We start from the raw sequence: 24,826 nt of genomic DNA, 5'->3' as shown, positions 1-24,826 counted from the left end.
ATTACACAAATAATAATTTTTTCCATAATCCCATCACAAAACTATGGAAACTTGCCAAAGCAGTTAACTTTTTGATATTCCAATAATATTTGTTTTATAAAGATTTTACTGTAAAAAAAAATTAAAAAAATGTAATTTGGGGATCAGGAAAATAACTCAATAGATTTTAATTATTAGATTTTTAGCTAAATTTAATAATTAAAATCTATTGAGTTATTTTACCCCATAAAAATAAGATTTCTGAGTAAGTACTAGTTATGAATAAATCTTGTTTACTCATAAGTAAACAAGATGACTATTTTGTGAAACACACATTTTCAACATCACTGATCAAAGGGGAAAAGAAAACGATAGCTGCGCATTATTTAATAACTTAAATAATGCACATTATTTTCTTTGAGAGTGAATTCTCAAAGAAAAATAAATTTCCATGAGAAAAAATATACAGAAATTTTGGTTTGTTATATCATAAAAAACATTAAAATTTAACTGAATGATTAAAACAGGGCTGAAATAAATACACTACCAAAACTGAATAAATCTATTGTCAACTATAACAAAATTAACTAGAATAAAAGAAGTTCATAGCATCCAGTAACAACTAACACACAATCTACTAAACCATAATTAACCATAAAGAAATAAAAGGTCAACAAAAAAAAAGAAGAAACAATTTAAATAGAAACAAAACTGTATTTAAAAAACTATATATAAGTTAAACCTTAATGAATTAACAACAAAACTAACATTTTAAAATAAAACTAATCTACACAATTTAATTGTATTCTTAACTTCAAATCCTTATTTAAAAATTACAGAAATAACTATGGTAACAAAAATCATGTACCAAAAAGTAGTTTATTTCTTAACTACAACTGAAATAGCATGCACAATTAATAACCTTAACTGATTAATATGCTAGAAGAAATAAAATAATAACTGATCATACTTTTTATTAAAACCTCTCGAATGGTATGATATATGTTTGACTGATGCAATTTAAATTTTTTTTTCTGTTTAGCCTCCGGAACCACTGTAACATATTGCTTCAGAGGATAAATGAGGATGATATGTATGAATGTAAATGAAGTGTAGTCTTGTACCAACCACTAAAGAACACACTGGTATTCATGATCTAGTATTCAAATACGTATAAAAGTTACTGCCTGCACTAGGATTTGAACCTTAGACCTCTCAACTTTGAAATCAGCTGATTTGCGATGATGAATGCACCACTAGACCAACACAGTGGGTTTGCAGATTTAAATTCTAAGGGTTTTTTAGATGGAAAACAATTTGGTTTTAAAAAAGTAAATTTTTACAAGATTATTAATTTAACAATAAAAAATATGATAGCCGAAGTCATAAAGAACTATTTAAAAAAAATATATTAATAGGTTTAGGCTGATGTGAAGTAATGGAGTGAATTAATTAATAGTTACTAAACCTAGCCGCTGACTAAATGTAGATGGTGATGCAAGCGGAAATCTTTAAATACTGGTATATACATTTCATAAAAAGTAAAAAAAAAAAATAAAAATAATAATAATTCTAGGGATAGCATATATTCAAAGCTCTATTATTAACAATAACAAATAAATATGCATAGAGACCATGGAAATTACATTTGAGTGTTCAAATGTTCTTCAAAGAGTGAAAATGGATAGCCATTTTTGGAAGCAAAAGATAGGTATTTCAATAAAAGGTAAAATAACTGATTATTAATATTAAAAATAAATTTCAACATAAAAATAATCAGATAGAAAGCACGTTTTTTTAACAAAAGTTCTTACACATTAACACCACACAACCACTAGCTTCACAGAAATCAATATAAAGGATTCAAAATGTTTTTACATTAATCACATAGAGAAACATTTTACATGCACAAACATATTACTTCAAATTAATAAGTTCAGAGCAGTTTTATCTCATTTTTTGAACCTGACCAAGATATTAATGTGATAATACTGTATGCAAAATTGTATGATGATTTTATGTTTTTATTTTAGAAATTTTTATCTAAATGTTTTTCTGGATGGATACAAGGACACATATACTTTAACATGCTAACTTTTGGATTACACAAAATAAATAATGATCTACATAATAATCATTTATAACTTGATTTCATAGAAATTTTCATGAATATAAAAAACTTAATTTTTTTCTAAAACAAATCTTGCATGACACCTTAAGTGTATAAATTAAAAGCAATAATTTAGTAAAACTATGTAATATTTTAAATGTGCACGTCATAAACTTTACATATTTAAGGTGACATTAAAAACAAAAACATCATCCATAAAAATGATACTGAAGTTAAATTTTATAAAATGTTGGAAGTTAAGACTTGAGGAATATGTTATAACATATTCACTGTGGATAAAGATTATAAAAAAAGTCAGTAATGAAAATTTTCCCATACAACGAAATACTATGAGAAGAATAAGTGCTGAAACTATTAGAAACAAAGCCTCTTATTTCTCTCTTTTTTAATTATTGTCACAGAACACATAAACAGACTGATCCCTGATTCCTGAGGGGAGATAAAGACTATATTTTGGCTACCCAAAAAAGTAACTCATATCAAACATTTTTTGAAAGGAATATAACATGAGATTTATCAGAGAAAAGTCATGCCTGTTATGCTAAATGATAGATTTATAATTGATGCAAAAATTACAAAAAAAAAAAAAAAAAAAAAACTTATAAAACTTCTATTCTAAATGCTATGTTATTTTATGAAAGTTGTGTTTGAAAGTTACATCCCTAAAAAAAAAAAAAACCAGCAGTTGTACAATGGAAGAGCTGCAGCACAATTCCTCAACGAAAATTCCAACAAAAACTGACAACAACTAACCTACCTTTTCACTGACTTTATAAATTTTTCTTATATTTTCTTAATATTTCTTAGTCTTTTTAGTGTCTGGGTTACCTTATTTCATTTGTACCTGCAACATTTTAATAAAAAGGGTAGCCCTGGGAGAAGCTCCTCCAGATTAGACATCCAAGGATGCTATCCTTGGATAGCTAATATCCAGAATCTAATAACTACTCTATTCACATCTAACTTATAGTTTTCCTTTTTTCCAAATTTGTTAAAGGATAAATATTTATTACTGATATTCAAATGTGATTATCAAAGATAGTATCATATAACATCTTAAAAATGGTTTTATAATCACTACTTCTAAGACTGAGAAAAATCATGGGCCAAGGGAAATATCAGGTTAAAATATATTTCATTAAGTGCTAAATTTAGATTTAAAAAAATATTATTATTTTCCAGTCATGATTTTGCACATTTGTAAATAATACTTTATGATTGCAATTATAAAAAAATACTATATTTAATTTTATAAACAGAAATTTGTTATATTGACTAACTCTTGTTAACCAGTAATTTATGTATAACATCAAAAAAGATAAATACAATACATTATTGTTAAAAAAGAAGTATCACCAAAAGCTTTCTGTTAATAAACTCATGTAATAAGAGCCACACACATGTTTGCCTTAAAGCATCAAAACTTTTAATAAACTTATATCATTAATAGACAGAAATTGTTATATTTTGAACATTCACACTAATTTTTACAATACTTTTTGAGTTGTACCTTTGTACCAGTACTTTTGATAAAAGTTGATTTTAGAATAAACAAAAATGAAGTAATTAAAATTTAATTAATATACCATTTATGAATATTTCCGTAAGTAAAAATAAAAACAGAAATGTTAATACTTTTTTATTGGTACAAAATTTAAACTTAGATTTAATTTAAAAATCTTTTAACAAAAAAAAAAAAAACATTAAAAGAAAATTACTACAATAAAAAATAACAAATAACTGATAAGGTTCGTGCTTTTAAAATATCTATCACACATTCAGAATAAACTTTTAAGAATAAAAAAACATGTAAACATAAAAAAAATAATATACACCAACACTAAAAAATCTAAAATTGTAGTCAGTAAAAATTACAAATACATGCATTGTCAGTAACTATTATAAAGAAATATATTATATATTTAATATATATATATTATAATATTTAATATTATTATATATATTTAATATATATATGTATTTTTTTTATTTCTAAGATAATAATAAATAGTGGATGCACAATAATATCAATATAAACACACATAAAATGGAGATAAATGTGATGAATATAAAATAATACTTCAGTGGGAATGGGGACACAATTGTCAACATTTTCCACAAATTAACACATTCTTTTCAGTTTAATTGCAGTTTGGCTGTGATAATTCCAATATGCAGGCAAAAAAAATCTTCATGATTTTGAACAAGTTTTTTGAAGTTCTAAACTGAAATATGCAGTTTTAATCTTGCAAACCTAAATACTAAATAATAATTAATCAGTGGACAATATGATGAAATTTAATCATTTTTTAAAATTATAAATGAATCAGCTTCAGACAACTGAATAATTATTAAAAATGTTAAATTACATTTGTACTTTTTTTTACTAAAAAATGTTAAGTTCATATATTTTATTCTTTTCTTAGACTGAATAATGACTGTCAACTTTCAAAATTCTGAAAACAAAGCTTAGATTTTCAAAAGGAATATGTACACATACATTCCTTTGAATTATGCATTTTAAATGTAGTTTTGAAGTAATGAACACTTTCCCTTGAACGTATAAGACTTGAGTTTGTATTAAATATATTTGGATAAATTAACAGGAATGGATATAATGCAGTTTGAAACAAAACCTCTTGGTGTACTGCAGCGTACTGATAGAGAACTTCAACCACTGATGACTTGAGTAATTGAACAGGCACAAAATTGGATGTGTTAAACATACATTTTTGTGACATTGGCTTTTATTTGATCCATACATTTTTTTCAGCAATAATTTAATTGTCCCATGATTGTTGGCAGTGAAATTTATACAAAATTATTCAATTTAATGAGAAACTAAACCAAACTTTAGTAGAAATTTAAAATTCATCAAAACTTCAGGTTTAATTGAAAACTTCCACTAAGATGTGGATCTAATTCAGTTTGTAATTAATCACTTTGAGTACAAGTTACTATAATCTTTTAATGGTAAAATTTACTATTTATAAGTGCTATAGAAAAGTATTTCATATAATCACTGTCAATACTGTAAAAAAACAAGTCTTGAAATTAGCCAGCATTATTAAATTAAATTAGAATTTTACCCTAATGATTTAATAACCAGTTATTATCAATTTATATTTACTAACAGATTTTGAATGACAAACCTTCATTTGTATCACCTTAATTTACAAAGTGGTTTTCAGAATGAATTGATAATGTAAATCAAGGGATTATTACCTCAATTCAGTTAAGTTCCCAGCAGTTAGTTAAAACAATAATAAATTACACACTTTAATACTTACTTATCATGCAGAGAAGCTATTGATAACATGTGTTAATTTATCACCAATATCACCATCTACATTAATAGGAAAATTAAAAAATAATCAATATAAGCAGTGAATATATGTTCAGTTATTTTTTTTTAATCTATAATATTCACTACTCTGTAATAACAGAAATTGCAATTAAAAAAAAAAAAAAAAAATAGAAAATTATTTTTATTACTAATTTCTTTGCGATTTGGATAAGTAACTGTAATTTTTTTTACTCTTGATGAAATTTTTATAATAGAAATAATGTAAGCAATGAATAAATATTTGGTACAATAAGCTATCATGTTTTACTACACACAGATCTATGGTAAACATTTAATAATTAATTATAGAGTACATTATTAGTCAACTCATAATATATGTTATCTAAAATACACTATATATTTACGGTTAGTGTTTAATTTATCAATATAAATCTATATTTTAGACTATTTTACAATTACACAGATATAATAACATAAAATTAAAACAAAAAACTAAAACAAATAAAATAAACAATATAACATAAATAATAACAAAACTACATAAATAAAAAATAATAGCTGTTTTTATCACACAAGCTCAGTCGTTGATGCTAGAAACAACATCTGGGATCAGAAAAAACACATAGCATCTTGCCTTGTATCATACCATCATGTCTGTATGTCTTGATGGCTGAGAGCTTGTGGTGGTGTGAGAGAGTGGTTCACCTCCGACTCTAGTAGGACCTCTATATTTTTTGCAGCTTCCTGTTTGAAGTAGAGTTCTCCAGGCAATTCGAGCCTCTGAATACAGGATACAGCGAAAACAACATATAATAAATCCTTGAAGAGGATTAGTGATGCAGAAGAAATATTGGAATACAAGACGAAATTTCCCAACAGCAAAGACTCCAGCAATCCATGTTATACCTAAAAGTGTCATTACTGCAAATGCTCCACGTACCTGAAAAATTAATTAAATTAAATCTTTTACTAGATGCGAAAAGGAAATATGTATTAATAGTTGAGATTGAAAAAATTAACTTATTAGATGTCAAAATTTTGTAACTGTTTATACCTATGAAAGTGACAGTAAAAAATAATGAGAATGTAATACTCCTGATAAAGGAAAATATACAAATAAAATATTAGGATCTTTTTTAATTCTGTTAACAATTTAAAAAAAAATTTTTTGATAGAAAATATATGCAAAATAGCTCTCATTCATTGTAATGATAAATCTATAATTATAATTATGCTACTATAATACAAGGTCATCATTAAAGAAAGGTGGGATTTCAGTAGCTCAAATCAAGGCATTAGGGACATTTTGAGAAATTATATTTGTAGCATTGAAAACTTGCATCCAAAAAGATTGTGTAACAGCCATTTTAACTATTGCATCAGTCTCTGCGTTATTGCTGAGATGTGTTTCTTTGTTTATTATGTTCTCTGTTCCAAGAAAAAGCACATTGTATTTTGCATCATGTCAAACTACAGTCAATAATTTTAGTTAAATGTGCATTCCAACATGCATTTGAAAAGTAACATCGCATGAAAACAATATACAATGCTAGTTCAATTAGTTCAAATAAATAATATTTGTTCTCAATGTTCTCAAACAGAAATTGCTTGGAAGCCACTAATATCAGAAGAAGGTGTAGAACAAATTAGACAATCTGCGATCAGAAGTTCTGATAGATCCATTACTCATTGAAGCCTGGAGTTATAAATTCTAAAAACAATTATTCAAAAAGTTCTACATAAGAAGTTGAACTTGCATGTATAAAAAATTCAGCTACTGCAAGAAATAAAATCATATGATATAGAAAAAAATTCCTGGTTTGCTGCTGAAAGTTTTTTCAAAAGATTAGTGAAAACTAATCATTTTTAAATGTAATTTTTGCAGATGGAACTGTTCACCTGTTATGGATGTATCAATAGACATGTTTCATAAGTATGGGAATCTGAAAACTGACATGTAATTTCTGAGAAACATGCAATATGCCTAAAGTTAATGTTTGGTATGGTTTAATGAAAAATCATGTAATTGGACCTTTTTTGATGAAAAGGCTGTAATGGAAAAATTTATCATGATACGTTAATGATGTTACATTGCTTTCCAGATGATCTTGAAAATGTATATCAAATTTATTTCGAACACGATTGTGCACCTACTCACTTTTATGCCAGGCTTTGAATGAAAAATTTGCAGATGGTGGGTAGGCTGAGAAGGTTGTATATCCTAGCCTCCAAGAAGTCTAAAGCTAACCCTTTGTTAGCTTTTTGTTTTCTTATGGGAATACATTAAAAACATTGTTTACTCGCAAAATTTGTGTGATCTAAAATGCTTAAAGGAAGAATTAAGAAAACAATTAAAGCCATATCAGAAGATATCTTACATTGTGCATAGACAGAAACTGAATATCGATTAGACATTTGCTGAGCAACAAAGGGGATATATAATGAATTTACTGATTATATAGCAAAACTATTTGAGTTAGAAAATTTGACAAATAAAAAAATATAGTTGTAATTATTTTTGTTTTTATTTAATTCAAGTCTTAAACTCCAATATTCTTTTATGACGACCTTTTGTGTATAGCTATAACAAACATATATTGAATAATTCTTACTGAGCATATTTTAAAATATGCAACACACATGATTTACATAAAATATTTACTTACAGGTAAAAGATAAATGTTTACTATATTACAAATCAACTGTGAAAAAATTATCATAATGCTGGTGATCTAAAAAAAAACTTCTGGGTTGTTATCTCAGTCCATTTCAACCACTGTAAAATTGACTAATCAGGAATAAACTGAAAAAACCTTTAGGCATTATGTCACAAAATATCATTTTGATAAAAAAACACTCCCAATAAAAGAAAAATTCAGGGCTAAATGTTTGTAATAAGTTGAGCATCACTTGATGAGTGCCCAGTTACTGTAGAGATAGAATCTGACTGTCAGTTCACATGGAGATGGTGCTCTTGTAAAGTCTGCTCTATAGTTATAGTAAATGTTTTTTCTATCAGTTAAATAAAAATTATTAATTTTTATTTATTTATGTTCTCATAAATGTATGCATTAAAATATTGAAAATAGGTAAAAACTTTTAACTCCTTGAATTCTTATTGTTATTATCTTGATTATACAGCCTATAATTATGCAAAATTATTTTCCATCAATTGTGTGTTATGAGTGGTCAGTGGTTTACTTTAAATTCTACTTTTGAATGGTGAATTATATAGGTATTTTATAACACGTGTGGTCTGTTTCAGAAATACTTTTTTGTTCATGCTCATGGGGTTCTGAACAAGAGGGAGTGTTCTTTATAAATTAATAGTTTCAAAACTTCTGAAATTTCTCAGAGAACACCATTCTGAAAACTAAAGTGTAATAAAGGATAAAATGGCAACAGCTTGAGACTCTTTTAATGAACCTGTTCCTCTAAATTACCTAAATTAAACAACATTAGGTGCAGTTTCGCTACATGCAGTTGATAGTTACTAATGGCTAAAGATAATAGTAGATGACACCTCTTAAAATTTATATATTTAAAAAAATAAACATGAACTAACTGAAAACAGATTATTGCATTAGTAAATTGGAATGTAAATGACAATAATGACATTTTTAAAACATTTCACTACAGAATGGACTAGAACACAGCCTCTCATACAAGATAAACAACTGTAAACCACTTATTTTTATTAAATACTGTGCTAATTATGTGCATAGAATTTGTATGTTAATACATTTTGAAACTTAAGATATCTGAGGTGTACTTAAATTAAATAAACAGAGTCCAAAAAATGGAAAAATAATATTTAAAGAAAACTATATCTTACCTGAGCAACAGTGATTCCTCCTTCACTTTTCGTGTTATGTCTCCCTATTGATCGTCTCTGACAGAGTACTCTACTTACTTTGAGAAATACAATAAAATTAATAAAAAGGATTACGCATGCAGGAGCTATGAAGGAAATATAATATAAATTGCGATTTTGTGGAGAAAAAAGGCAAACATCTGGATCCGAAGATTTATAATAATTGAATCCAGTATACGCCACAGTGCCACTGACAATACAGAAAGGTACACCTATAAGAAAATAAAAATACAACGTATATTAAATGATTTCTTTATATTTTATTCCTTACATGTTCCAGTAACAGATTTTTTCAACAAATTTATGTGTCTTAACTACAATTTTTGTACAATACACAGGCCTGTGTTTTTTAACTACAAAACTTTTCTTTCAATCTGATAGCTGATTGTTATGTATTTATGGGCACTGAATCTAAATATGACATCAATCTTTCTCCATCATGAAAGGATTTTCCACAAAAAGGTTTCAAAATGTTATTAAACATATATAAACCAATTTTTAATTAAATTTAGAATTTATTTACCACTGATATGAAAAACTGAATTACATTAAAATATCTTTTAAACTAATGAAAACATACAGTAAAATTCTATTTATATTCTTACAAAATCTTCTTTTTTTTTGTTTCGATAAGCTCCTTTCAGTGCCTTTCTTCTGTGGTCTTGTAGCAGGTCATCTCTTTTTAACTTCCAACAGTAGTCAGCTATCATGCTCACATTCCATCTCCTTGGTATCTTCTATCCAGCTCTTTCATGTCTTGGTGGACAAGCTTTTTTTTTCAGTGTTTTTTACATCAACTTTTAAGCTTTGTCTTGGTGGCCATTCTTTTTTATTATAGTGCTGCTTTCTGTCATGACTATCCTACTTGCACAAAAAACATGTATTTTTGGTATAACCTCTTTGTGGTCCAACTAACAAAGAAAGTACCTTTAAATCGCCACAAATTGTCCAACCTTTCTTTATCTTCATACTGAAGTTTAATTAAATTAACTCAAGATTTTCATAACACTCTTTCAAATGAACAGAATGCCTCACTGGTAAAGAAGTGTGCTTACTTCCACTGTGCAGAAGAACTGCCTTAAGACTCCTTTTCAACAAATCAGTGAAGAGTCTCCATTCAGAAACCTTGTTGTCAATGTGGAATTGTTCCATGAGTCCAGGTAAACTAACCATCATTACAGTAAACTAATGCACCTTCTTGAAAAAAATATTGAACAAAATTTTTTTCTGTGTTCCTAAACCAGTAAAAATTAGTGCCAGTATGTAGCAAATTTTTTCCTTTAACCTTAAGCCTAAAAGTTCAGTGATGTCCTTAGGAAGGTTTAGGTCCCTCACCAAATCATTTAATCTGGATTGCTTGAACAGTTTTTGTTCATCACTTCTATGATCATAATCATAATTTTCATCATCCACTTCATTAGCACAGGCCTGTGATACCATTTCTTCATCATATATATCATCTAATTTTTCTGGTGGTGAAACAGGTATTTCTGATCCATGAGGAACAGAATTCATTGCTGATTGAAAATTTCAGAAAAAAATTTGTTTTTTGTTTTTTAAATTGAATCCCTATATTATGTATGAACAAAATAACAATCACGCTATGTTTGGTTGGTTTTCTCCAACCCATAGGCACATCAAAGCAGAAAAACTGTTTTTTTTTGTGACCACTAGCTCTTCAACATATATTGAAGAAATCTTATGAACCCAAGATTTGTCTTCATCTCCTCATTTCACACCAAAATAAACAAAATAATAATAATAATACAAAATTCTGTAATGTTTCTTTGTTGTTTTATGACAGTAAAATTTCCACAAATATAGCAAAAGTCAGGTGCATTGACACACCCTCTTGATGCTTTCTTAACAAAAGTGGCTGTATATACAGTTATTTATAGATTTAGTACTGCTTTTAACCTCTTTATCATAAATCCACTATATTTTTATTCAGAATATCAACTTCTTGCATTTTCATACATAAAAAAATTATGATTGTTGATTATTTATGACAGTTTTACAAAATGATCCTTTATATAGGCTAGCATCTATAGATAGAACAAAAAATGACAAATTGTGAAAGAACCTTACATAACGAATTTTTAAAATATTTTCCCCTTTTTCAGCGTCAAAAGATTAATTGAAATCACTACATAAATTCCAAACATTTTTACCAATGCAGACCTGTGCTATTACTGTTCAAAATAATAAAATATCTAATAATTTTAATCTTTTAAGTTTACAATTAAAAAAAAAAACCGAAACATTATTTACCAATACTAGATTTGTTTTGATTATTTCAGATGATATTAAATGTAATGAACAGAGTTACTTAGGATATGAATTTTAATTTATTTGCATACAATAATCATTGCATTCTATAGATATAGTTACAAAATATTAGTTGGTAATTGCTTAACTCCATGATTAAAGAAAAATATAACGTAAAGGCATTTATATTGGCAAATAACTACTAACTGAGGAAGTAAGGTTATAATACCTTCTAAACATTTAAGAGTAATCACTTTCATCAATTTAAGAGTCTTTTAATTCATTCCACTTGTTTAATGTAAGGTGATCATTGTGGTATTAAATCAGTTTAGTTTTAATTTTCACCTAATGAATGTTTATTTTTGTCTCTTACAATATTGAGGAAACAGAATTTTACTTGTTTTAACAAACAGAGCTAATGTATCTTTCACCTAATATCCAAAGTACAACAAATAAGGTATATTTATTCCAATGTTGAATAAATATAAATAAGTAATTAACAATATTAAATAAATGTAATTAACCATAAAAATTAAGCTTCTGGAAGCAAACTAATGGCTCTAAAATACTGCTAGTAGTGTGATATGTTACAATTCAGTAACTAATACTGTACAACTATGATAATTCCTTTTTTATCATAAAATCTTATAGTTAAAAATGTAAAAAAAATTGTTGTTGTTAAGAAAATAACTACTATTATCTTTTCTGTAAAGATGACTATAGTTTCTGTATTTAGTACTGCTCACCTTTCTTAGCTTCATTCTTTTATCTCTTGTTGACGTGTTTCGGAACCACTCCATTATCAAAACTTAATGTACTGAGTGAGTACAATAAGTTTTAACAATGGAGTGGGTCTAAAATGCGTCAACAAGAGATAAAAGAATAAAGCTAAGAAGGGTGAGCAGTTCAAAAATACAGTTTAAAATAATTATTCTATGTTTTGTCTCATGCAAATGCATACTGGTTATAAACAGACTGAATATCAGTATGTGTGTGTGATTATATTTTTTATTATTTAGTGGTGTATGAGAGACACCCTAAAATCACTTATAGTTTATCAACTGTGATTACATGAATTGTCATAGTAGGTTAAAAGGTTAAAGATTTAAATTTTAACAAATATCTTAATTTTATTGAAATCAAAAGTAAAAATGAAAATGAATATAAGCTTACCCCAGGCAAAAAGCATCCTTTTCATCATGAATCTAGACTTAGATGTTGGAAACACAGTAATTAATAACTGATACATATTAATTGCTTCAACTAACATCCATGCTAATGATGTAAGAACAAGGTAATGTGTTGATAATGCAACGTACATGCATACATCTGTTTGATCAAAGTAATTCTGAATATGTTCTTTTAATGATAATGTCAAATAAGAAATATTCATTAATAATAATGAAAAACATAAATTTAAAAGAATTTTACCAGATTTATCACGATTCAAGCACCTAGAACAGAAAGAATATTACATTATTAAGAAATTACATAATCTTGATTACTATACTTACAAGCTTTTACAAAATTATTATTTTAAAAGTTTGTTCTGAATTTTAAAGGGATGAATTCCTTATCAGACGCTTATATACTACTGTCCAGCTTTTCACATTTCCCCTATATTATGGTGGTTTCCTGTATTTGCAGTATATACAGGAATCAAAGCATTGCAAATAGAGGTTTTAGTATAATACAAAAAAACTGATGTTCATAAAATCTGATAAATCAAATATTTCATAGTATTGTTACAATGCTAATATAAAATAGTTGACTATAGGCATTTGCTTAGTTTTATAAGGTTATTTACTTCTGGAGTCCATCAGTTTCACTTGCTGAAATCTGTTTTGTAAGTATGTTTTTATAAAACACTTCTCAGTTAAACTGAGTCTGTAGAACTTAATCTTAGATATGAGCAAGTCATGACCAATGCATTCAAATTCCTTAACTCTACTGCAGAACATGGAAGCAGTTGATGACCTGTGCATTTATTATTATTAGAGACTAAGGTAAATAAAGCCTGTCTAGTTAATCTTTTTTGAGTCTGGAAGCCAATCTGATTTTTACTCAGTAAATGTTCCAAAATAACAGTAATTTTACTATAAACTAATTTTTCAAATATTTTTAAAGGAGGAGGGAAGTAAAACTATTGGTTAACAGTTATTCAGTTTCGTATGGTCTTATCTTTATTTAAAATAAGTGATTCACAATCAGTAAATTCCCTAGTTTCAGCATTATCAATACTGTATGAAGTCTCAGTTTCCTACCCCTGTGGAAAGATTACTAAATTACTAAGATTACTAAAATACGAATGCATTGTGAAAATAATCACACAATAAATTATCATTTTGAATACTAATAAATGACTATCTTAATAAATAGGTCGACCAAGTTGGTTGGAGCACTTTGAAAAGCTCTAAATTAAACTGTTAGATAGTCAGCTTAAATTAAAAACAAGTAATAACAATAAATGTGAAATAAAAGATTTACTGTAGTTAATTCAAAAAATAAATTTAAGATCTGCTATCAAGTTTACAGAACTGCTTGAAATTAATGCAGTTAGGACACAAATATTGAAATCTAATAGTGCAAGAGTTAACTATTGTTAATCATAAATAAACCATGTAATTATTTTACCATCTTTATTTTTTTACCATCAATTATTTTGCATCTTTACTTTTGAACAATTTGGGTCTGATAACATGAAGTGAACCACTGTGAAAAACTTGTCAGAATGAAAATATTTAGATTTAACTTTTTCAGCAACTTTTTTTTTTAAACATAAATGAACTATCAAATTTGTTTTATTACTTTATTTTTTAAACAAACTGAGAGTCTCTTATGTGATGTAAAAATATCAGTTACTGATATAAATTGTAATATAAAACTGTTATTTTAATAGCATACAGTGAGAAACTCTAAATGGATATGTTATTTATTGTCTAAGGAAGTCTTTAAAATTCTAGAATGAATGTTTTCAATCAATCTTTAATTTTTAGAAAAAAGATTCTATATGATTCATATTCCAAAGGTGGCTGAACAAGTATATATCAAAAATTAACTGAAGAAGTGCTATAGGAAAAATTTCTAGAAGTATTAGTAATGAATCTAACTATATGATTTAAATTGAATCAAAGGTGTTTAAATACTTTAATAACAATTTTTATTACATGCAAATCAAAATTTGCATGTAAATAGTTTCCTTCACCTCGTCATTCTTAACCCTTGATCACTCGCGCTGTTAGGCATTGTTAGGCTGAATCTAATGACACGAGTATCCACATGAGTGATTTCTGGTGGATGAATTATTTGTTTATATATTCTATTTATTTGTTTTTACTGTTTTTTTTATCTGTAGTGTGACATTTATGTTTCAAGTTTTATGAATAATTGTGAACAATGAACAGAAATAACTAACTGAAGATTTTGAGTTGGTTAGAAGAGAAGGAACAAGAGGAAAAACGTTTCCCTTTAAAATTATAACAACCTTTCAGAAATGGATGGACGAACAGAAATTGATGATCATGACAGCAACTCTGAGCAGTCTGATTTAAAAGATGTACCTAACACAATTTCACCAAGAGCTAGTTCTTCCTGACAACAAAATGACTGGGCACAAACTGTAAATCCTCCACCTGATACATTAAATTGAGGAATTTATTATATGGGAAGGGATGAATTTATCAAGTGGAATGTGCATTAGCCTCCATCATCAAGAACTCGCAGAGAAAATATAATAAATAAAGTGCCTAGAGTCAATCCCATGGCACATGATTCTAGGACAGTTTATGATTCATGGAAATTATTTTTTCCTGACAATATAGTGGATGAAATAGTACGTTATACAAATGAATAATTATTAGTTATGAATCAGGAATATACGACGGGTGATAGGGATTGCTCTCAAACTGATTTTTATGAAATACACACCTTTTTCTGTGTTATATATTTGGCTGGTATCAAGAAAGTTAACCAATTGAACTTAGATGAAATATGGGCAGACAATGGCACGGCTCCAAATTTCTTTGTGGCAACAGTGTCAAAAAGGCGTTTCCAAACACTTGTCCAAGCCATCAGATTTGACAAAAAGAGTGCAAGGTAAATCCATGCAGCTAAAGATAACATAGCAACTTTTTTTTGAGGAGTTTATAAAAAGGTATCAGGACACTTACAATGTTGGTAAACTGACAACACTTGACAAAATGATAGAGGCATTTCGAGGTAGATGCAAACTTAGACAATACATTGCTAATAAAACTTTTTAAACATGGGATCAAGATTTACACACTAGTTGATGCAAGAAATTTTTTTACAAACAATTTTGAAATTTATTCTGGTAAGCAGCTGCAGGGAGAGTATAACATTGGCAATGACGTAGTTAGTGTTGTAAAATGTTTGATGAAGCCTATCGACCACTCTGAAAGAAATGTTACAATGGATAATTATTTTATGGACATTCTACTGGTAAAATGGTCTTTAATTAAATCAGAAGCTAACTGTAGTAGGTTCTTTGGCTAAAAATAAGTGTCAGTTGCCATTAGAACTCGATGGTAACTTAAGTCAGCATCCAGTACATAGTTCAATGTTTACTTACTCCAGAAACCCCCAGTAATTGTATGCTGACCTCCTACATACCAGAAAAGGAAAAAATGTCTTGGTTGCTTCAACAATCGCTTGATTGATGAGAAAACTGGTGATCAACAAAACCCACAACTCATCACATTCTATAGCCTTACCAAAGGGGCTGCATATGTGGTCAATAGAATGAAAAATGAATACTGTGTTATTAGGATAAGCAACAGATGGCTATTTACAGTATCTCGTTCTTTGTTGAACATTGGGGCCATAAACAGTAAGGTAATCCTAAAGACTAACACAAATACCACAACAAAAATACTTGACTGAACTGGCTAGGGCTCTTGTGCTCCCTCACATGACAAGACAATCATCATTGCTGAATTTGTCGGTTTCACTACAACAAAAGATCAAAATCAAAATTGTGGGAATCCTTCCATTACCGGAACCTCCTCGAGAAGCAGGCCCAAAGATCCGATGTGTTTACTGCCCGGTACAAAGAACAAGTTCATGCAAGCCAGATGTGGTGGTTGTAATCACGCAGTTTGTAAGGAGCATACTGCATCTACAGTACTGACTTGCTTCTAGGGTGCAGGGGGGCAGCTGCTGCAGTTCTTCCAAAAGATTCCAACTAGATATTGTGCCTAGATGCTTGTGAGATATTAAATGTGAGTGTAAATAGTTTTCATAATATTCCCATGCTAATAATACATGCAGAACTGTATAAATTTGCAAGGCAATTCCTTTTATTATAATTTTTTTAAAAATGACATGCTTTTCTTTTTTTACACTAATATTTTTTTAGCATAAATTTTTGTTTATATATGCTAAAATGTTAAAGCATATTATAGTTTATGATTTTTTTAACTTTATATGTAAAATAAATAATGAATTTTAACTGTATTATGTGTTTTTATTCATTTTTACCGCATGTTAGATTTTACCTAACGCACTAGTAACAGTGTGACGTAGTTGTGCAATTGATTGTGGGTTAATAATACTTGATAGTTTCAATAACTTTTATTGGTATGAAAAGTAATAAAATGTTACCTGTTTCTACTGGAAAGATATGATTTTAACAGAATCAATAATCACAACCTGTTCCCAATGCTTGAATTTTCATTATCAGAGTAGTTTGATCCTGTTTATTGAAACTTTTTGTGAAGTTTGGTGTAAATGATATCAACTTGGGCAGTATATGGTCTGATAATTGTATAATGTACAAAGTCAATTAAATTTGAAGCATTATTGAAATGCTTTAATTTAAAGCATTATTGAAATTTAAGTATTGAATGCTGATATACAATTTGACATAAAAATATAATCATCTGTAAATAATATACTCAAATATATTATACGGTGCTGTTACTGTTCAACTGTCCCAACTGAAAAGTTGAGACCACCAAATTGACAGGACATTATGTTGACAATTTTAAAATACATGATGACCAACTGTTATGTTTAAAGCAAATACCACGATTTTATACAAGTGAAGTTTTAATTAATATTATAAATAACATGAATATGAGAGTTCCTGAAGATGGAATTTAATTCCGAAAGTGTTTGAACACCTTGAATTCAATTGTTGGTAAGTGGTTTTTATTTGTGTATATTAGCTATAAACTATGAATAGTTATCTGAATTCGATTAATCAGCTTTCGCAGACTTGGGAATTTATTAGCTTGTAAGCCCAAATTAAAAATTACAGTAAATGGTTCAGCAAATATTTTGCTACCCCCTTAAGAGAATGTGTAATAGTAGATTATTGGGGCTGATTGTTCTTTCTGATCTCATTTCTTAATAGCATTTTGTGCTTCAAATGTTTTAATTAGAAGAAAGTGGAGGATAGGAATGCCAAGTAATCATTTACAGAGTGATTTTAATGCAGTTATACTGAAATGTGCCAATATTCAATCAACTTGTGTGAGCAAATATATCAATTTCTCACTGTTCAGAAACTAATCTCATTAACAAGCCTGTCACATCATTTGGTTAAATTTTTTGTTTTAACTTTAAACAGATACTTAACTTCTAAAAAAAATTAACATATAAAAAAGAAGTTGAAAATTTTTTATTTAGAATTAGTTTATTAATAAATAATTCTTTTTTACAAAAATATATTTATTTAACAATGGCTAACATAATTCAAGTAAGCTAAGTTATTTAACTAGTGATAGTAAAATAATTTACCTGAATATTGCATAAGTAAGTACTGTAAACAATAATCCTATAATACTAAGTGAAGATCCAATCAAACTAATAGTACTTAATGCTGCTTCATGTTGTGCATAAGGTGATTTAAATTGGTTACCATCAGGTGATGGATCTAATAATACTGAAAATGCAGTTAAATGTGTTGACTGACAGTGTATCCAACCATCAGTTTGATTTGTTATTATACCATTCACTAACCACTCTGAACCTTGAATAAGAAAAAAAATCACTGTTGTAAAATAAAGATTTCATTTAATTATTTTTAGAAGAAACAAATGATAAAAATATTAAATTAATATATCATAAATGTACCATTAAGAATTCCCTGTTCAAATAATGAACAGTATTTAATGTTTTGGTTTTATTTTATTATAGGACTTAGTACTTTCTTTTTTTTAATTATAAACCAGTTAACCATGACTAATGTCTTTCATCTCTTTCCTCAATCTGCAAGTTTCTAGTAATAATACTGGTGGAGTTCCTCTGCCACTTGTGACTCTAGTGTACACAAAGTAAATGGAATTCTAGTCTATTTTCTTAATGATTTTAAAAAATATTCGCTTTTTAAATATATAAAATGTCCTTTCTTATCTTTTTGGTGATTTTATTCGATTCTTTAAATGACAATACTGTTATATCAACATTTTTTTGGAAGTGTACTTTCATTTATAATAAATTCCATGTTATCTGAAATAATTTGGGATAGACTCCATTTTTTAAGCACAAAATTTCAGATAAATGAGTCAGTAAAATTCCGTGTGGTGTATGTAATTGTTACAAAGATACATAATTCATTCAAGTAAGGAATAAGTACAATTCAATTCTGTAAAATATAAATAATAATTTCAAAAATAAAATAAAAAATTACATGTTTTTCATTTGAATTTTATTTTCAAAGTTGTCTTGCCACTAAATTAAATTTTTATTTTTATTTTTTTGCTTGTATTTTTTAATTTTGTATAACCAAAGTGAATAATTTTTTTTTTTGGTCACAAAAAATCACTGTTTTTCCGGATGTTTTATGTTTCTGGAACATGCTCTTCATTTACATTATTTCTACCAACAATTTCATCAATACTGTGTTTCGCCAGTTTTGTTTGCTTAAATTGGGGTCAGAATTACTAAGAGATCTGCTCTTGAATAAGACTGATGTATATACACGTTTTCACAGTTTTCTGTTGCACTACTTTTACTGTGACTTTGAATGTTACCATATAAATTTTCTCTCGGGTTTTAATTAAACTGTCTGCTTAAAAAAACTTATTCAGTTTATCGCTCAGTTGTACAAAAACATTAGAAACAAATGTTTACAGAAAAAAAATCGCGAAAATATCAACTATATAAATGAATAGAGATCAACATTTTTTGTTTATAACATAACAAAAAGAAAAATGCATAAAAAGCTGCAGTAATTTGTTCTTGTTTGTCAAGATAAATATTAATGAGTAGTGTAGACAGGAATGTAAAGGGGGAGGAAGTTGTCCTGCATTCCTTCCTTTTACAGGGAACAACTATATTTTAACAGATGTGTAATCTGATGGGACTACATGTTATGGTTGTATGGTTAATTAAATCCCACTGACCTAATTACACTGCTAGAAAGAGCATTCAAATCCAATTAAATGTAGTAAATAAATTAAATAGAATTTGATTTTTGTTCTGCAGCATAACATGAAGCTATTTCATAACAGGGGATCAAAAACGTTTCTAACCATTTACCCAACTGGTAGGTTTATAATTATAAATAAGGAATTTGTATATAGTTTATGCATACAAGTAAACAAAAATAAATACAGAGAGTAAAATTCTAATCTTTACTGTCAGAAAATTTAATTACAGGCTAATTGTCATTATTTTGTTAACTAAGTATCCTGATATTGTCCAATATTCAAGACTTGGAAAAAAATTTTTGAAATAGCATTAATGATGAGATACTGTCATTTTTTAGGTATTTTTTTTTTACTTTAAACTTACTTTCTACATCCCAGAAGACACAAATTTGTCTTTGATGTCCATACACATTCGGCACACTATAAAGTAGAGGTTCTGATAGATTAACTATGGTTGTATTTTTTATAGATGCAGACAAAACTTGGCCTCCAGTTTCAATATATGAACTTTTATTTACCATATTTGATCTAAATAACTTCATATTGTTAAATGAAATAAACTGGATTCTGATGTCATTATTTCCTCTTGCAGCTTTTAGTACTGCCTCACGAGGCACAATTATGTTTAAATCCTATAAACAGATAAAAGATAAGCAGACCTAACAAAAGTAAACTTATCAGATAGTGTTTTTTTTGCATATTTACACTAATAAAGAAATCACCCTTATGGTAATAAAATTTCTATGAAGTTGATGAACTCTTCTATTATTTCAGACAAAGCTTATTTTAAGTGCTAATATGCTAGCTTCATAACCAGATGATGTGGAGTATAATTCCTAGCAAGGCTCTTACATTTTTCATAATAATTTTTGTCTCACTAGTATAAGACAAAAATCAACTATGATTCAGAATTCTCATTAGTTTAAAAAAAAAAACTAATGTTAACTACCTGTGACTCTGTAGGCCAGTGATAGGTAGTGAAAATTTTTAGAATTGTCCAAGGGTGAATTTTTTTGTATATCTCACTTCGCTTTCAACTATTGTAGACATACATTTAAGACTACAGAAAATCTTGACAATTATTAGAATAAAACTATTTCTAAAATTATTGATGTGTTTGTAAAATACATTAACAAACATTTTAGTAATGCAAAGTCTGTATATTTAAATTAATAAAAAAAGTTTAATAAATAATAATAATTCCTTCATATATCAATTTTATAAATAATTTATTAAATTAATTAATCCATTTAATGCAATGCAATGGATGTCATTGAAAACCTATTATACTGCACTCAAAAATGCCAGGATATTGATAATTTTATAGAATCAGAAAATGATTTTCTAATTTTAACAAATTACATCTCAGGACAAAACACATTACAGTAATTTGGATTGCTTTAATGAATAAATCAGTATTTGTCATTTTTGATTGAATATCAAAAAAAGTGTTTGGTATATTTTACAAATTTTTAAAAATATATTTCTTATGTAATTAAATCTTTGAAATTTTGTAATTATTTGAAATTTAAATACTTTTTGGCATTTAAAAGATGTGAAATGTTAATTTTTGCTTTTTTTAATATGTTTCATTTATTTTTAATCATTAAATCAATTATTTTTATCATCACATACAAATCTGTTAATTTTTTTTATTTAAAAAAAAAACAATTTTTCTGACTTTGTTACAATAACTGAGCTAATTAATATAAGGTATTATGGTTTATAATTTTATATGAATTTATGATTTTATAAGTATCAAAGTAATTTTTCTTATACATCAACATTAATAGGAGGCCAATCTTTTCCTTAAATATCTTGTACGACAACTCTTGTTAGTTACCTTAGTAGATAAATAATTCTGAGATTTACTTATGATATTCCTTGACTAATGGCATCTGGAAGTCATTAATAGCACAGGGATGAAAGGATTATCTAGGAAATAACCCTTTAACGAAAGGAGATAAATAATAATAAAGGAACCAGTTGCTCCCAGTAAAATTACTAATAAAAAAAAATTGAAATGGTGTAAAAACACTATTATCCAAACTGATCCAAATCTTTAAAATGGATCATTACCCATTTCTGTCAGCAAATGCTATTGTTGTGGGAGCATTCATCATACACCCTACTTTTAGAAAAAAATGAATGCCTCACTGTTAATGCACAAGTATCCTTTTTTTAAATAATACATGTAAATTTTACAATTTTTGACATTTTCTATATTAATATAAAAAAACCTCTCTTATTTGGCTGCTTGCCAAAAACTACTTTTGTAAGTTTATGGAAACTGATCACACTAACAAGTAGCTTAATAGTAATATAATGTAAACTGAGTTTGCATTAAAACTGATTTTTTTCAAAAAAATACCGTATTTATTCGACTAGCCCCTGCCCCCAAATAAGCCCCGCACCACGATTTTCCGGACCAGAAATTTAAAAAAAAAAATCGAGTATATACCGGTATTTTAAAGTACAACAGATATGATAAAAAAATAGGTAAATACAAAAATATTCAGAAAGTAAAGCATGTTATTTGTTCTTTTAAATTACAATATTAATATTACATTAATAATTAATTACCGTAAATACTAGTTTAGTTCAGAATCAGTAGGCCAGTAAAACGAAAGGAAAGTATCATGTTGAAAAGGATCATTTCAATACACTTTTTAATATGGGATTTTATTTTTAATTAATCACTGTCACTGTCAATGTCTGTAGAAGAGTAGTCTCCATGTCGCTCTGCCAAAGGTGATCGTCTTCTACACTACAATCAAGTTCATTACATATTCCGCATTTTTAAAACATTTCCTTACTAATTCTGTGGAAATACCTTTCCAAGCATCTTTTATCCAAACACAAATCTAGTTAAAATCTGGGTGTTTAATTCTTCCTGTAAGGCGTGAGAAAGAAATTTTCATCAGCCATTCATTTACTGTACAGTTGTTTTAATGCAAATTTGATTGGTTTATTAATGCAGACTTCTAGTGGTCGCAATAGAGATGTCAATCCGCCTGGAATTATTATTTGGTCTGTCATACCCTTTATTAAAATGTCTTTCATTTTATCACTCGTATGCCCCCGATAATTATCCATTACTAGCATACCGGTATTTTTTTTATTAAGTAAATCTCCTGATCGTTTTTGCCATACACACCTTTATCTTTTCTAAGATTTATTATGTATTTGTGAAAATGTAATATTTTTGTTCATAAGTGTCTGGAAGTCGTTGAGAAATGGTTGTCTCGTCTTACTGACAAATCATTTCGTGCAAAAAATCGTGTTATCCGTCCACGGCTTGCTTTAAAATCAACATTATTCAATGATTTAACAATTTAAAGAGCATATGATTGACACTTAGAATGTGTGATTCACACTTAGAATCATTGTAATAAGGATAAAATCAAAACCTAAACCGACAACGATTGTTAACGTCTATATGCCTACAAGCGCCCATGATGATGATGAGGTAGAGTGTGTATATGATGATATTGATGAAGAAATTAAACACATAAAAGGAGATGAAAATTTAATAATAGTTGGAGATTGGAATGCAAGCATTGGAAAAGGAAAGGAAGGAACTATAGTGGGTGAATACGGGCTGGGCAAAAGGAATGAAAGAGGGGACCGACTTATAGAGTTTTGCACGAAGTATAATTTAGTAATTGCCAACACCCAATTTAAAAATCATAATAGAAGAATATACACTTGGAAAAAGCCAGGCGATACTGCAAGGTATCAGATAGATTATATCATGGTTAAGCAAAGATTTAGAAATTAACTCGTTGACTGCAAAACTTACCCTGGTGCAGACATTGATAGCGACCATAATTTGGTGATAATGAAATGTAGATTGGGGTTTAAAAACCTGAAGAAAAGGTGTCAGATGAATCGGTGGAATTTAGAGAAGCTTGAGGAAGAGGAGGTAAAGAAGATTTTTGAGGAGGACATCGCAAGAGGTCTGAGTAAAAAAGATAAGGTAGAAAATGTAGAAGAAGAATGGGAGAATGTTAAAAAGGAAATTCTTAAATCAGCAGAAACAAACTTAGGCAGAGTAAAGAGAACTGGTAGAAAACCTTGGGTTTCAGACGATATATTGCAGCTGATGGATGAACGTAGAAAATATAAGAATGCTAGTGATGAAGAAAGTAAAAGGAACTATCGGCAATTATGAAATGATATAAACAGGAAGTGGAAGTGCAAACTGGCGAAAGAAGAGTGGATTAAAGAAAAGTGTTCAGAAGTGGAAGAGAAATGAACATTGGTAAAATAGACGGAGCATACGGGAAAGTTAAGGAAAATTTTGGGGTACATAAATTAAAATCAAATAAAGTGTTAAACAAAGATGGTACACCAATATATAATACGAAAGGTAAAGTTGATAGATGGGTGGAATATATTGAAGAGTTATACGGAGAAAATGAATTAGAAAATGGTGTTATAGAGGAAGAAGAGGAAGTTGAGGAGGATGAAATGGGAGAAACAATACTGAGATCTGAATTTAAGAGAGCATTAAAAGATTTAAATGGCAGAAAGGCTGCTGGAATAGACGGAATGCCTGTAGAATTACTGCGCAGTGCAGGTGAGGAAGCGATTGATAGATTATACAAACTGGTGTGTAATATTTATGAAAAAGGGGAATTTCAAAAAAAGTGTTATAGTCATGATACCAAAGAAAGCAGGGGCAGATAAATGTGAAGAATACAGAACAATTAGTTTAACTAGTCATGCATCAAAAATCTTAACTAGAATTCTATACAGAAGAATTGAGAGGAGAGTGGAAGAAGTGTTAGGAGAAGACAAATTTGGTTTCAGGAAAAGTATAGGGACAAGGGAAGCAATTTTAGGCCTCAGATTAATAGTAGAAGGAA

General features: G+C 28.1%; 1 protein-coding gene across 4 annotated transcripts in view; it reads right to left on the bottom strand.

Moving 5' to 3' along the window:
* The window catches only part of LOC142323283 (uncharacterized), a 309,143-nt gene that overhangs the window by 59,065 nt on the left and 225,252 nt on the right, over positions 1–24,826 (bottom strand). For all 4 annotated transcript variants that reach the window (XR_012756071.1, XR_012756070.1, XM_075362730.1 and 1 more), the window contains 5 exons: positions 20,320–20,587; positions 18,322–18,553; positions 12,733–13,013; positions 9,253–9,503; positions 6,064–6,357 (listed from right to left, as the gene is read on the bottom strand). Coding sequence is in view for 2 of the 4 variants with exons in the window: in XM_075362730.1 (XP_075218845.1) it covers positions 6,064–6,357; positions 9,253–9,503; positions 12,733–13,013; positions 18,322–18,553; positions 20,320–20,587 (1,326 nt within the window). In the remaining 2 variants the exon portion in view is untranslated. The remainder of the gene's footprint in view (positions 1–6,063; positions 6,358–9,252; positions 9,504–12,732; positions 13,014–18,321; positions 18,554–20,319; positions 20,588–24,826) is intronic.

This window comes from Lycorma delicatula, chromosome 4 (assembly GCF_047948215.1).
Source record: "Lycorma delicatula isolate Av1 chromosome 4, ASM4794821v1, whole genome shotgun sequence".
Lineage (NCBI taxonomy): Eukaryota > Metazoa > Arthropoda > Insecta > Hemiptera > Fulgoridae > Lycorma > Lycorma delicatula.
The sequence above is the reverse complement of the archived record's forward strand: the minus strand, read 5'-3'. Positions and strand labels throughout refer to the sequence as shown.